General features: G+C 40.2%; 1 protein-coding gene across 18 annotated transcripts in view; it reads right to left on the bottom strand.

The window, feature by feature from the left end:
- Positions 1-16160, bottom strand: part of SVIL (supervillin) — a 158529-nt gene that overhangs the window by 108127 nt on the left and 34242 nt on the right. For 17 of the 18 annotated variants that reach the window (XR_012041231.1, XM_072854551.1, XM_072854553.1 and 14 more), the window contains exon 1: positions 10659-10771. Coding sequence is in view for 16 of the 18 variants with exons in the window: in XM_072854551.1 (XP_072710652.1) it covers positions 10659-10722 (64 nt within the window). In the remaining 2 variants the exon portion in view is untranslated. Of the gene's footprint in view, positions 1-10658; positions 10772-15059; positions 15149-16160 lie in introns of those variants that run through there. The other variant, XM_072854562.1, reaches the window with a different exon arrangement.

The following is a 16160-nucleotide window of genomic DNA, read 5'->3' as shown; positions in this document are numbered from 1 at the left end:
AAACTAGCCCATTTATCCAATCAAGACAGTAAAAACAAAAGCATGACAGAGCTCCTCTTCTCTAAGTACTTCCCTTGGTTCTCCTTGAAACCAGGTCTAGGTTTCAGTCTCAAAGCCTGGTCCCTAATCCTTGATCTCTCTCAAGTCCTGCTTTCTCTCCTCTCTCTGTCTCTCCAAAGTCTTGTGGAGCAAGTGGCCTGCTGTGGAAGGCTGCTTGTGATGCCAGGAAGACAAGCCAGGGCAACTAAGCCTAATAGTTCTTGATTTATCTTAAGTGTTTGCTGAGAGGAATATGTGTGGAGTCACTTTTTTTCCTGACAATTAACTTCCACGGAGTTGTGTTGTCATGACATTGCATTGTCTGCATTCCGTCTTGCATCATCACAGGCAATTGCAAGTCACTCATAAAAGTCTACTCAATTACTGGCCCTAGGTTTAATTCAGAAATACTCATCTGTTTAATGTTTCACTAGAAACGAGCTACTTCTGTGCTGGCTTCAATCAAGCTGCAAAGTTTCTGTGATATCAAACATAAGTCTTTCGTAGCTGCACTTCAAAATTACACCCTAGCTTTACTTACACCTATTTTTACTTAAGTCAAACAATCCAGCACAGGCAGTATATAAGCCTTTGTAATTCAAGACAAAAGTTTACTTAAATCTCAAATGAAAGGTACAGAATGAACTAATTTTAAGTAGAAGACTGTTCAGACTTAAGGCCCCACGATGCTCTGTCAGAAGCGTAGGGCAAAGGCAAGTAGACAACTAGGCAATTTCAACACTGGGCTAGAAGAAACAGCAGTAGGCTTGGTCCAAGAATCAATATGGTGTCTTAAAATAAGAGACAAGTTCTCTTTGGCATAAGAATATTAGTACAACACTCACACAAAACATTGTCCTATCTGCCTTACCATGGTCTCTAAATCAAGCAAACTGAGGCTATCATGAACACAGTATGATAGACCTCAAGTTGCAATCATTTAGCTACTGACATTCCACCTGATGTGGTGAAAACAATGCAAAGCACTGAGGTACCTCACAGCTCATAGGGCCCACAGTTTTTGTCCCTTCTCCTGCCATCTAACCAGAGCCACCACAGTGTTCCCTACTCACCTGTCCTTCATTCTCACTCCCACACTGAGCAGCTCTTTCCTAACCCCGACTCCTCCCACCCCCACTGAATCAGCACCCGTGCTGGCATAGCCATGGTGAGCAGGACTGGGGAACCCATGGGGCTAGAGAGGAAGGGGAAAAAAGTTCTCAGACAGAGCAGTTCCCTGATCTGTGCGGCCATGTAGTCAACGGACACACATGGAGAGAGTGGTTCAGGAGCAAACTGGGAACAGGGGGGTGAGTGGGAGGGATTCCTAAACTGGTATTTTAAAGCGAGGTTGCCACTTCCACTATTCCCATCTGCCAATCCAAACCATCAGCTGCCTAAAGCAGTCAGAAGAACTTGGTATCCCTAGCCTTAAACATTTGCAGGAACATGACCCAGTAGGTGTGCTTGAGTGTCTACCATAGGTGGACAACAACCATAATTCCTGACAGAAGTAGGAAAGAATGTGACTGGCCTCATCAAATGGTGTCCGAATTGCCTAGGTATTTCCAAAAGAAATGGGGAGACCTGAATTTGAAACTCACCAGCCTGAAACCTGAACCCACTTCAAGACAGCCCTAAACCCCAGCCTACAAGCAAGTGAACAGCAAGGCTGCTGTTGACCTCCCTTGTTCAAAGCAGGGCAGCTATGAAGAACACAACGTCTTACCGATGATGTTGTTTTTCTGCAATTAGTAATTGCTATAAATCCTCCTAGTGAATACGTCTGACACACATTACCAGCTCAGAGAACAAAATGTTGGACTGAAGTATGTTGATGCTGTGTTTTCTCCTTTGACTCAACCATTACGAATCCTTATAGCCAGCAAATATACATAATCCAAATAGCCAGAAACATGATTAATGCTGGAAAAACTAAGCCTTTATGGCTCTGAGTAAGTGCCAGGATGGATCATTTTTCCTATGCCCACCTAAACAGAACCCTTACACATAAAGGGTTGTGACTTCATCTAATGACTGATCAGCAAAGGCTTCCAGCCTCTGGTCAGAAGAGAAATGCAAACCATTTGCACGTATGGGTGCTTTTTTAACTTCACAACTCTTTAAGTTACCAGAGTTCCTCTGAGCTGAACATTTCTCTCTCTTATCTGGCACAATATGCTACATGTGAGCACGTGATCATCAAATCTCTTCTCTTGAGCTCTGAGATACTTCAAGACAACCAATTCTTTGCTACTCTTTCAAAGAATCTAACCTAACCAAGTTTTCTACAGCTTAAATATCCCATTTCCATCTCTGTGAGATCTCCGGCTGGACACGTCACTCTTTAAATACACATGGCAATCAGCAGCTAGACGAAGACTTGGTGCAGATTTCCTACATGCTAATGGTTAGTTCATTTAGTCTTTCTTGCTCTGAATAAGCCAAAAGACCCTTATCCTTTCTATAAATTTCAACAAGGAAAAAGTATCAAAGTTGTCCACACACCAAATACAAACAATTTTTGCAAACAGAATACATTTCTTCCAGAAGCGTTCTGATTCACTAGTGTTTCAGGTACAAAATAACTCTAACCAGCTGAAGCACAATGTTAGATGATTACTATATAAGCAGAACTGACTACAAAAAAACCTTCTAATGGTTTTGTTCATTCTCAGTACAGTTGGTTACGGTTGACTGAAAGTGCAATGTTCTTGATTTTTTGCAGAGGTACAAGAACATTTTTGTGTTAATTGCTCAGTTCAGTTTTAAATGGCTGAGTGGCAGGACTCACCCTATCCCAAATACTAACAAAGCAATTGTTAAAACATCCGTAACTCCAATATTTGCACGTATAAACTGACAAATGCATTTTGGCAATATCGAAATTGCACCTGCCACAATTACATCTGTAGCATACCTTTAGACATCTGTGTACTGATAATCAGAATATTTTATTATGTAGAGCTGTGCTATTTTATAAGGTATAGGTTTTTTCTACTAATGTTTCCCCACTGATAATTTAATAAGAAATGGAAGTAAGAAAACATGAGAAACCTCAACCTGAGAATTTGGTATTTAAACCTGTAACTGTAATGCAGCCTTTAAAGACTTGAGTTCATTTTACAGTTATAAAATTAAGTTTCTCATTCTGAAACACAATCTCCAGCTATGAATGTAAAGACTCCTTGCTTGCAAAGACGGCCCTTACTATCTGATCAGAATGAAGGATGAAGGTTGAGCTATGTTTTCAAAGTCAGCTTGTACAATTCACTCAGGGATTTGGCTTATGTTTTTTGTTTGAAGTAGTTTTAGTATAAACTAACTTGAGTTAGGGTTTTTAAGGCATGCAGTAAGCTTCGTTTCCCTCAACTTGAAGAGTTTACCATATTGCTTAGAATTACCAACATTGAATCGTTGAGTCTGTTTCTTTCAAATGAGTTACATGCTCTGGACGGTTTGACTACAATAAGAAATATAACATTCAAGGTTAGCTTTGCTCACTGCAAAAAATAGCTACTTGTCTTCATGATGAAGTGGAAGAAAAAGTGAAATTCAGTGCTGCTGGAGCAACAACCGCCTCAGTTGTTCAGCTCCAGTTGTCTGTGTTAACAAATCAGGCAAGTTTTTTTAATTGGAAACTGAAGGCAGGCAGGTGTTATGATGACTGACACCAAAGCCAAGCGAACCGAGGTCTCTCAACTCCCAGACCTAACTTGTGGCTACAGGGTTAGCATTACCAACCCCTAGTCACCACTGGAGTGCCAACAGCTGCCTGAAACGTTGCTTCCAGTAGGATCTCACCTTGTTTTTGGGACTAGTTGGCACTTAACGGAAAATGACATTGAAATACTGTCCATTTTTCACTCTAATATAAACAGTTGGGGCAATTATTTTCTAAGAGTTAAATAGTTATTCTAGCTGTCTCTGAGGCTTAACTGGGCTTCTTGTCAGAAAGGGCAAGATTGAAAAAGTCACATGTGAAGCACATGCAACTTGCATATTCCCTAGATCATGTGGTGCAACTGTTCTGAAAGACTGATCCACGCTCCTCCCTCCTTCCACATCAAGATAATAGGAGACAGTGCTAGCTTTGTTTTATTTTAGGGAATAGACAGTAATTTTGCCTAAATCTAAGACTGATATGATGGAGCAAGAATGAAATCCTGCAGGTCTTTGCTGACTCCCAAGAGTTTTACAGGTATAAGCCATGAGGAGCACATTTGGCAGTCATTAAGTCTATGGAAGTATTATTAACTTCTCATAGTACTTTGGCACGCAATCTCTCATCTAACACCTGAATCCAGTTCCTTTGTAACAGACCACTAGTAACAGCAGCACAGCTTTTGGCGTTTTGGCTCAGTTCTGTGGGGAAATTACGCACTTCCTGCGTAACCGTCTGATGGAGCCTTAAGTTGTTTTAGAAACGTATCTGGCCTTAGTTATTACGACACATGATGCTTCATGTCCAAGTTCATCATGATGCTTTTTTGTATACCTGAAGAGAGACATGCCTGGAAATCTGAATTATTTTAATCTGGGTCTTTGAAATCTGACTTTACAGATTATTTTTTTTTCTTAAACTCTGAAAACTGGCATCATTAGAGCAAGGACAGACCATCCCATCAACTAAATCCAAATAAACCAGCAAAGACTTAATGCATAATTGCTGTACCCTCTCTACTGAAAGACTCCCTTCAACACACCACCACGTGAGTAAGTGACATCAGAAGCATTTTTATCACCAGTTACCCAATGCATTCTTATCTGCTTAAGGCAGATTCCAACTAGGACATGTTTTGGTCATTAAAAATCATGACCTTCCAATGTGTCTGTTAAATCTAAAGTGCCTAGTTGGGAAAGTAGCAAAACCAGTGAATTAATAAGGTGAGACCATTATGCATACTGCTTCCTTTGAGAGCTCACTTATTCCCCTTCATTATGCCAAATGGAGGCTTCTCTGTGAAGAAACAGAAGCCTGTACATTCAGCAAGAAAACACACTGCCAACCATGATGCCTTTGCAAAGTGAATAATCTCAGCCACCCACCCTGTTACTGCAAACTATTCCAGAGGTTTTGCCTCTTTAAAATTGTAGTGAAATTGCCATGCACAACAGCCAACACATTGGGGAACAAACACGAACTCAAACAATGGCAATTTAAACTAAATAAGCTTGTGCAATTTTCACCTATGTTCATTACATTAAAGGCTTCATAGACAAGAGCCAATCTTGTGAACACGTTCTAAGCAAGGAAAATGACAATGTTGCATTTAAAAAAACCAGACCCACAAACCACAAATTCTACACATTCTTAATAATGTTTTGCATAAACAAATGTACTAAGACTACATAAAGCTTTCAAACCACTTCATCAACATAAATCTAAACAAGAGAGAAACCTCGGCTCATAATGTGTTACGATGTATGCAGGATAACGCACAAACCCTTTCCACACAGAAAACTGGCAAAAGACTCCTCTGACCTGTCTGGAAACATCTTGGTCACAAACAGCTCAACTCCACCACCTCCGAGTCTACCTTGACTCGCTGTGAAAAGGAAATGTGTACTACCATTTCCTCAACTAGATAGTTTTGGGGAGCTCTGTGTACAGATGTAGGGTAATCTCTCTTCTCTATAAAAAAAAGTAAAAATGGCATAGCTAGATTAAAACTGCTTGCCTGTTCCCGCTACCTTTATCCCATATAAACTATAAAATACATGGAATTTAGCAAAGAATGCCAAGTACAAAGCTATAGCCCTTCTGAATAAAGCTCCTAGAAATCTGAAATACTCCTTCCCACTGGAAATTTTTGCTGAGAGTGTTATTTAGCAATGCAATCAAAACAAAACAGCACTGAAAGAAGTAGAATTAACGCTTAAATTGACTAATTCCCCAGACAGCAGGGACGAAAGTTTACCTGTTCCAACAAGTTTAAGCATCTGCTGCACAAAGGGGAGCTGATATTGTTACTTCTCATCAATCAAAATGTTTCCTGCATTACATCCTTAGCGAATTTGAGCCTGAAACTCGAGTTAAGAGCTCTAACAGTGTCTTCCTGCTCTTGTGCAGACTCTGGGGTATCTAACTTCCATGTCTGATGTCTTTGTGGTCTGTTTTAAGGCTTATAAGGCATTGACATCTTCTAACAGGTTTACAGGAGCACAATGCAGGAATGCTAAAATGGTAGAGCAATTTTTGTCAACTTGCTTTTTAAAATGCAAGTAGCAAAGAAAAACAATCAGATCATATAAAAAAGGATGCCTATTAAAAATATTCATTTTACTGGCAGCAATGTAAAAACATTTTAAAGTCAGGTATCAAACTGAAGTACACATCTGTTAATCCAAGACAAAAATTAACAGGCTATCTGAAGGAGGATATTGATCAGGCAGATTCTTCCGAACTCTCACTGCCTCTGCAGGTAGAAGGATTCAATCTCCTATAAAATATGCTGATAGAGATGAGTATTTAAATGTATCGCTAACAAGGTCTGTGTAAGAAAGATTAAATATATGGGATTTTTTATTCCAATAAAATATTTCTATCCCTAAACTGATAAAGTAGTTCTTAAACAGTAACACTCCAGACATGTTCTGTCTTCTGGTATTGTCTAGGCTAAAACACAGGTTTATACAATTCAGAATAAAAATTCTAGATCCATTTGATGGAGAAATACAGATTTGTAATCCAAAGAAAATGGAGGATGGCCTTAAATTGCTAGTTCCTGAAAGGGAAACTGAAAACCAGAAAATTTATTTCCTTGGCAAGGACACTCACTATTCTTGTGTTTCTGGAGATTAAAATACAACACCTGGAACATCCTTGAAGCAAGGAATCTCCTCTTCCCGCCCCCCCTGCCCCTTATGCTCCCCCCCTTTAACAGCTGATACTGCTGCAGGAGAGGAAGGTAAAACAGTGCCAGTACCTTTCACCTGTGGTGTCCTGGTAATGTTTAAAAATAAGAGAATGGAAAGTTGGAGGAAGCTTTCTTCAGAACACTCCAAGTTTCAAAATACAACAGAGTTATCCAATGCAACAGTATTCACATGTGTTTATAGAACTTCTTAAACACAAGAGAAAATTACTACTGAAAAATTTTGTTTTTATAGAAGTATTCTTCTAGCTCCTTGTAGTACTGTGGCTAAGGTTAAGGTATTAAAACAGAAAATGAAAAGAGATACACCTCACACACAAACCAACCAGCGAGAGGACTTTCCATTCATAGCAGAATGAACTCATCCTCTAAGCAAAACCACAAGAATAAAAACACAAAATGCCTTAAGGAAGGCTGAATGACTGGCATGCACAGGCTGGAATAAACCCACTCACATTTCAACCTGACAAAGCCGCAAATATTCTCAAACAACTGGCTCGAGCGACTTCGTGCAAGCTCTCCGAATGAGGTGTTACTTACTTCAGAATCCTGTAAAAAGTCCACTTGTCTGCCTTTACACAAGGGAGGAAAGAAAGAAGGTACACATGCAGCAGAAGGGGTCTAAGTCTTCTCAAAATAGTTACTGATAACGCCTGAAGCTCTCTTTAGACAGGAATTTCATAATTCTTGTTTTAGAGAAGTTTCTCACTTCAGCTCAGATTCGTTTCCAAAGGACCTAACGCTCACTCGCTAGAAAAACAGAAAACTAACTTCACAAAAGTTACCAAATATCAACATGCAAGGCTGGCAAGTACATGTGCAGTCAAGATGATTCAGATAAGTCAGATAAATTTAGAACAGTGCTTTCCTAAAAGCATGCGTTCACCAAATGCAGTAAATATGCAGGAGCTATATCCAAGTGCTGATTCCAAACGTTAGAGCAAAAAATTTATTAGTGAAAATCTCCTTTTAAGAGTTCGCTGCCATCTGAAGTCCTCAACAATGTTATGCCTCGATCTGCCTTTAGTATTTCCATCCATCACTGGATTTATCCACATAAAAAGCTATAGGCTCTCCAACCTCGGAGGACTAAGCCAAATGCAGTGTGGCAACTTCACATAGGACCAACCTTTTATGGTTGGAACAGTAGAGCTTTGATACAGCTAATCTACCATAAATAGCTCTTGAAACTCAGAAGGATCAAATCAGCTGTTGCAAGAGTCCCAGCCTGTAGCTGCTTCAAATCCAATTATACTGTCAACTCTATCTTGCAGCTCTCCTTTTTACTCCCCCCATCGAAAACTTTTAGTCCTGCTCCTGCGAGAAATGAAAAGCTGCAAAGACAAATGCAGCAGAACAAAATGCATTTAATAAAAATTGAAACAAGTGGACAAGTATTCTTAGAATTATCTTAAGGAACAGAAGTTTTGTTTGGTTAAAAAACAGCTCAAGAATTTGATGCCCATACAAAAAAAATTATCAGCCCTGACCTGTAATGCAAGCATAGAATTTGAAATAAGCAAACAGTTACAAGAACAGCAAACTCAGCTTTAAAAGGTGGGCAAAACCAAGCAGATAAACTGTGTCCCAGATTAAGGCATAAGGCACTGAATTGCTTGCATATTTTTTCTGTAACTTAAATACACTTGAGAAGTACTAGAACTCACTGTTATAAATCCTTGTATTACAAAGTTTCCTTTCAGGTAGTTAGAGCCATTTTCCCACAAAGAAGCTGAGAATAATTTAAGAATTCTTAAGGAACTGGGAGCTTCCAAAATGTATGTTTACTAACCATACAAGTCAACATAACTCTGAAAACTACCACTAGGACTACTAGAGCACAGCAATTCCTGAGAAACTAATGCAGCAACAGTGTTCTGGAAAAAGATACAGGTTTGGATCCAGTGAAACACAAGTGAGCAGCATTATCTTTATGGTTCACCTCACAGTGCAAAGAAACCAACGCAAGTAAGCTTACGCAAATAAAAGATTTTTTTAAAACCATATATTATTAACGTCTCCATAGTCTTTCCAAAACAAAGAGATAAATTACTCTAGTGCAGTACAGGAACTGGTGCTTCAAAGGGGAAGAAGTGTCTTGTGGACAAAGCCTGGATCCGTATCTCCCGCGAGCATGTAAATCCTGAATATTGCCAGGGCATCCTCATATAATACTGAGCATGACATCTACCATCTAGGCATCAGTCCTTCTCGTACAAGCAGAGAGAGAAGGGAATTGCTAATTCCCAGTATTCAAACTCCTTTAAGAAGGGCCTGAAATTTGGCTCCTCTAGAAAGAACTCTAATGCAAGGGTCAAAATACAAAAATCATCATCTTCCGTGTCATGAAAAACTGTCAGCCATATGCCATTCTACTTCTCTCTGAGGTTGCATTAAATTTTATCATCTCCATTAGAGGGCCTGGATTTTAACTGATTTGCAAAGCATGTAACATACATTGAACACAAAAAGAGTCACTGGTTTCAATCTTGCCTACACAGATGATGACAAAGCAACTTCAATTAAGTGTGGGTGCATTAAATGAAGTGGTTTGCTATCTCCTCTAAATTGTGCATGAAGAACCCAGCTGAGTCACCTTCTGGAAGTCTCAGAGAAGTCAAAGAGCTGGAAGAAGGCACAGAGAGTTTTCTCTTTAGGCCGTAGCAAATGCCTAACCTAATCAATTCAGATGCACAGTGGACAGTGAGCTTTTCATTAGCATGGAATAAACTGAACATGTGACAAGTAGATAAAACAGACCAGCAAGATCTGTCCAAGTAAGTTTATCACTTTGAACATGGCTTGTAGAACTTGTCACATTATGCTTCTGCACTGCAGTGAAAAAAAGTAGCTGAACCAACTGCTGACAAAAGTTCAACAGAGCTCTTAAAAATGCAGCAGGCATGCTTGCAACTGGTAAGTGAAAGAGCAGCCGTGACTGTGCTGCCAAAGCACAACCACTGGTGCTTTATGCCCTATCCGTAACCATTTAAAATCCAAGGTCTTTTTATTACTGTGGAATTTGAAGGATGCGAATTATGACATGGAAACACACCCCCTCTCAAGGAGCAGGACTGGGACTGCTTGTTTCTTTTATAGAAACCACTCTACTTCTTACTGTTTGCATTCATTCTCCCTATCACACAGGGAACTATGTTAAAGATTTCACTTTCACACCTAATTTGAAAAAAAATATCCTCTGTGTGCTCTTTTCACACAGACTTCCTTGGCTATGAACACACAAAGCAGAATTGACTAGAACAGAAATGCAGCAGTTTCTCCCTCTTCCTCCCCAATACAAAATTTCTGTAAACAGAGTAGAGGATGCCACAGCCAATACATTAGTTCACCACTAGCTCTTTACAGCAAGCATAAGATCTAGCATATATCTTCCAGAGACTATCACCTCTCTTATCAAAGAGTGTGAGATATCATGCACTTCTCAGACCACAGGTTCTGTCCCAGTTAAGACAGAAGTACAAATTAACAGACACACTTTTGATACCAAGGTCTTGCACTGCAAGAGAGGATATGCGCTTCAACAAGTAACAGTCAAGAAATAACACCAGTGTAACACACAGTAAAGTGCACACAGCTTGGAAAGTCTGGAGTAAGCATGTACTTATTTAACAATTCAGCTTCCCAGTTTACAGATATCATCTTTTCAGCTGGAGGGGGGTGGAGGGGAGGAGAGACTTCCCAGGAAAAAAAGACAGACAAATTGAATAAAAAGTGACTTACTAGCATCCATTGTTAGAATCATGACCCCACTTCTGTGTCCCAGGAAGCAGGAAGCCTTACCCATCCAGTGTATGCGAATGACTCAGAAGGACAGCATGGCTTTGTTTCAGCTTATATCTCCGCTCATTCACCCCTCCTCCCTCCCGTGGGATAACAGTGTTGCCTGTGCCTGGCCATCCCTATTGGCTCAGCTAGGGAACCACACTCACGTAGCATATTCAAGTTTCTGTGAGAGCCTAAAATGACCCACAGAGGATTTTTTATTTATCTTACAAAAAAAAAAAGGGGAAAAGAAGAACAACACAAACACTTTTTGTCTTTCTAGGACAACAAACTGTTCATCCTTTCACTATCAGATGCGTATTACAGTTGGTGTTATTGCCACAGGGCCAAACAATTCCCTGTGCTCTGAATCGATGAGAAGGTGGCAAGTCAGGGAGGACAGTCCCACAGACTTCAGTAATCCCCAGTTTGGCTGCACTGTCTGTCTATGGGAATAAAGCCACACATTTTGTGTCAAAGCCTATGCCCTCCAACCCAGCTTATCTTCAATGCAAACTGTATATACCCCCAAACCCGAGGATTTCCCAGTTTGCCAGGGAGGATTTGCTCTTCCATTTTGTTTTTAAATAGGCAGAAGAGCAAAAGATTGCTGTCTTACTGAAGATGCACAGCCGGACTCTACAGGTTAAACTCTGCAGTGAGGAAAAAGTCATTTTTTTCTTAACCTGTAGGGTTCTCTAAATGTAACGACTGGTATAATCTAGGCTCTGCCTGAAGAATTTAGAAAGCTGTGACAATCTATTTGTGAACCACTGCTCCAGTGAGATAACACAGTGTTAAAAAAATTCACCACAATGTAAGTAAAAAAATCTGTCTGATCAAGAGATATCACAACTCTCTGTTAACTATGATCAAACCATAGGACAGCCTAAAAAGTGCATTTGGAAGGAGAGAAGGGGGAGGGGGAGAGGAGTTTGTTTCTTTCTGTACTGCAAAATCCTTAAGAACTTGCAGTCAGACCCTGAAAGGCAAGTTTCTGTATCTTGCAGCATGAACTGCCAACAGACTTGATATCTGTACTTAGGGATTCAGCAAACACAGTGAATGAAACACTGGTGTTCCTTGTCTCCAATAAGAATTACCTTTTCTAAATAAAGCATAGACGTATTAGGCTACTGTCTCACCATGTTAGTCACTGCTAGATAACCTAAGATTCATAACTCTGCGATACAACCACAAGTGTATTTTGGAAGTGTTGCTTGTGGTTGTTGAAATAAACAGAGTGCTCCCTCTCCGCCTCTCCTCTGTTTTTAGAAAAGGTATCAGTTGCAAGTCTCAAATACCAAGGTTTGTAGAGCACTAATGAAGTTAGAATCCACAATTCAAAGAAATTAGCAAAAGCAGTACAACTGAGTCATCACTTCTCAGATTTCTTGGCCTTCTCTTGCTTTGCAGGGCTTCCCACCAACACTCTTGAGTCATTACAGTTTGGGGGAAACAAAATATTCCTAACGATGAAAATTTCTGACATTTTCAGTAGGACACTGCAATAAAAGCTTTGGAAAGAGGCATAAGTAATACAGATCCTAGAAACAAATCTGAAATCTTTCACTGAATGGAAATTAGGAAGAAATGACCCACCTAGGTGGACAGGCTGCTCCTCAAAAGCCTTACTACAGAAAGAAGCACACAGTGCCAGCACGGATGTCAGACCGGATGGATTAGTGGTTCCATCCAAAGTTTACAACTCTCAAATAGCCAGGATGCTGTTTTGTTGACCATAACAAACAGCTAAGGACATTTGGCAACAGCCCAGGCCATGTGCAGAGATGCATGTTAAACTTCTGGGAGTGACATCAGGCATAGTTTCCTTTCTTACCACTAATTATCAATTTGAAGAGAGATGCAGCAGTAAGGATGATGCTTTTGCACTCTCCCTATCCCACCCTTTTTCACCTGGCAACATCTTTACTAAAAATTCCACAATGCTCTAAACAAACAGACAAAAAAAATCCATGACAACCAAAATCAAAGTTTTGAGTATGCCTTCAAGTAGTGCAGTCTCAAAGCCTGAGAGGAACTGCATGGAGAAAATAGCAAAAGACCAGTCCTTATCAACAAGGTAGAAGGTGAAGAACTGGTACACTTATAAGCACAACTGAGGACCTCGAATATCTGCACAAGACGCCAGGCTAATCCAACACTAAACACTTCCATCCTCAGGCAAACTGAGCATGAGTAGTATTGCCAGAGAACACTAGGCACAACAGGTACTACGCCTAACACACACATTTTAGCAAAAGCACTATCATATGTTGTATAAGAGCAAACCGCTTTCAACAGGATGACATTCCGTGTAAGCTTGGCTTTTGCAAGAAGTCTAGTACTACTGTTCTGTAGCAATAAAGTGCAAAAGTTCAAGCAAGCTGTTCTCAAAACAGCAAAAAAAGTAATCTCTGGGTCAGCAAGAGATTGTGAGGTACTGCATGGCATTATTTTAGAATGGTGCAAACATTAATAATTCAGCTTACAAAGTGTTCAGAAAGGTAGCTGAACTGAAACCATAGTGGGGGGAACAGTCTTACTGACATCTGAGAAAATAAACAGGAAATAAATGTTTTTGCCTTCATCCTCAGAAGGGAGAGGATGAAGTTTCCAGCTAGGTTAGAGAACATAGCACAGGTGTTTAACATGTGACATTAACCTGAAGGATGCTGCTGCACTGACAGGGGATTTATAAAAACCAGGCATCACCACTATTTCAATTCTAACCTAGACAGCAGAAATGAAACAATTTACTGTTTTGCAAGCTACACTAGACAGCAAGAGTTGGCTGAAATTTCTGTAATTAAAAAAAAAACAGTATTAGAAGGAACACTGCATGTTTCTTCATATATATGCAGGGCTGCTAAAGTGTCCAGCAAGACAGCACATGAACTTGCACATGAAGCCTTGGCTTTGCTGTCTTTTGTGGAAGTTACACAATACAGATCGTAAATGATAAATGGTATGCAGCTAGCAAAGCCAACACACTGTAAATTAATAAAACCAAAATACCTGTTCATAAACTGTGTCTACTGGCATGATATGAAACGAGAGTGTAAGTGACTCATCTGATGGTGCCCCGCACATTTCCCAGCCTCTGAAGTCAACTGGACAGTCTTACCCAGATGCAACTCCACCAACAGAGTAGAAAGCTAGGTCATGACCTCCAGAGATCACCAATTTTCTTCCATCATTCAAGGTTAGGTTTCACTTTTCTACTGCAAGCGCTTCCAACTTTTCAAGCTCCCAAGCACATGTAAGAGTAAGCACTGTCCCCAGTCCCCACTTTATTTTTTTTTCTTAAATAAGATGTTAAAACCAGCAAAATAAGCTTTTATTCAAACTTCCACTCTTCACACTGTGTTCCCCCAGCCTTCAGAAGCTATGGCAAGTTGCAAGGAAAACAGTTCTTGCATAATTTTGGAGCAACAACTGAAATAGTGCCTACCATACCTCCAAGAAAAAGCATAGGCTACATGGGGCAAGAGAACTAGTAGGATGACAGTTCTTTCCAGGCAGCATGGCCAGAATTAGACATTAGACAGTTCTGTTTTAGGAAAGTTAAGAGATACATCATCTATATATTATTTTGCTGATACAAACCAGTGAGATCTTCTTGATCATGTCCCAGAAATCACATCTCTCTACTCACAAACATTACACAATTCTCCAAGAGCAAGATTAATCCCATGCACTACACAAGTTATGGGAGCTCTGCCTTTATGGGGCTGACAGAACCTGCTACACAAACTTACACACAAAAAAAGGTCCCTTTTGGTCTTGGTTTGTGTTTGCTTAGGGAAATGCTTTCCCATAGCCAAGAACTGAAAAAACCTGAATCAAAACTAAACTGCAAATGTATCACCAAAAGCTGCAAAATGAAGAGTGGGCAACATGAAAGGTAGACTACAGATATGTAATTAATTAAAATGTTACATTTGAAGGAATTGTCCATAGTCTAGAATGGCTGAAGCTATTTTATTATACAATGATTGGAAGAGGGAATGATAGAAAGGCTGGAACAGGGGATCCATCTCAGCTGCCTGCTGCCTCTCAGTGCATACTGAGATGAAGTTTTGGGAATTGTTATTGTCACTTTCATCTGGAGTAACATTTCTTAAAGCAGCATTAGCATCTCCTAGGTATTTACATACCATCCAGCTTTTCTGAAGGTCCTAAAGGCTACTCTGGGATCTTAACTATTATACCACTGCATTTTATTAATGCTACATATGTACTAGGAGGCACACACAGATTCTTCTTTAAATGTTTGATACAAGCAACTACAGAAAAAAAAGAAGAAAAACATAGTTCTTGGTTCCCATCTGCATCCATTTTTAAGCACAGGCTCACCTTAAATCCCAACCATCCAAACCTGACCCTCTAGGCAGACCTGCATCACCATGTCCAAGTGGCTCACAATCCAAAAGGCAGTCCTCCTCCTACAAGAAATAAACATTAAAAAGTATAGGTAAGAACCACAAATGCACATGACAGGGTATGAAAACAACAACTTCAGAACTACCAGGCAGTTGCACAAAGGGGATGACTTGACTGACTACAGGGAATGAAGCAGTTTAGAGTATATTGCTACTTTGCCCATTCATATAGACAAGATCATCACCACAAGCAACAGCACTTTTCAAAGCCCAGCTATTGATGCACTGTAGCTATTTTCATATAGAAAGAGAGGTCTTGCAAGTTGGCTGGGAACCCCAAGGAACTTTACCCTTCAGTTACTAGAGTCTGAACCTTTAACATGAGACACATTCTTGAACTACCAATTTCTCTGGAAATGCCAAGCTTTCACTTAACCACCTCACAGAAAGTAGTCTGTATTACACCTTTCAATAAGGTCAAGAAGCACTGAAGACAACAACAAAACAGCAGCATCTACCAAAAGACTATTACCTTCAAAATCTTTAAGTTTAAACATCCGTGGATGCAACTGGAAGAGTCAGCTCTCTTCCTAGAACCACAGCAACCAGGAGACAGAGCCGAGACCTCTCCCAGTGGAGAGCACTTGACCTATCAAGCAAGTCCAGCTCTGCAGGCAACACCTGCCACATGGCCTGATTTTTGACACCCACATCTTGAACCACAACTGCTTTTATTTTCATCTTTGGCAAATACAAAACATCTCTGGCTCTTCCTGTAACACTAATTGCTTTCCCACAGGGTGATTTAGCCCATGTGGAGATTCACGTTGATGCAGTATCCAAGTTAGGTTGTTTCAAACTAGCTGAATTATCCCAGCACCATGTTGTCCTTAAGGATGCCAATCCCCTGAACTCATAAAAACTCACAATAAACTGCTCCTCCAGGCTTGTTACTCTATTCTGTACCACCAATGCAGTTGTTTCTTTCCACAGAGCAGTGAAGAGGTCTCCAATGCGGACTTGGACTCCATGAAACAGTCTGTGCTGTTGAACAGATTATTGTCTCCCTCCTGTA

Source organism: Ciconia boyciana, chromosome 2 (genome assembly GCF_034638445.1).
Source record: "Ciconia boyciana chromosome 2, ASM3463844v1, whole genome shotgun sequence".
Taxonomy (NCBI): Eukaryota; Metazoa; Chordata; class Aves; order Ciconiiformes; family Ciconiidae; genus Ciconia; species Ciconia boyciana.
This window is presented reverse-complemented; position numbering and strand designations above follow the sequence as displayed.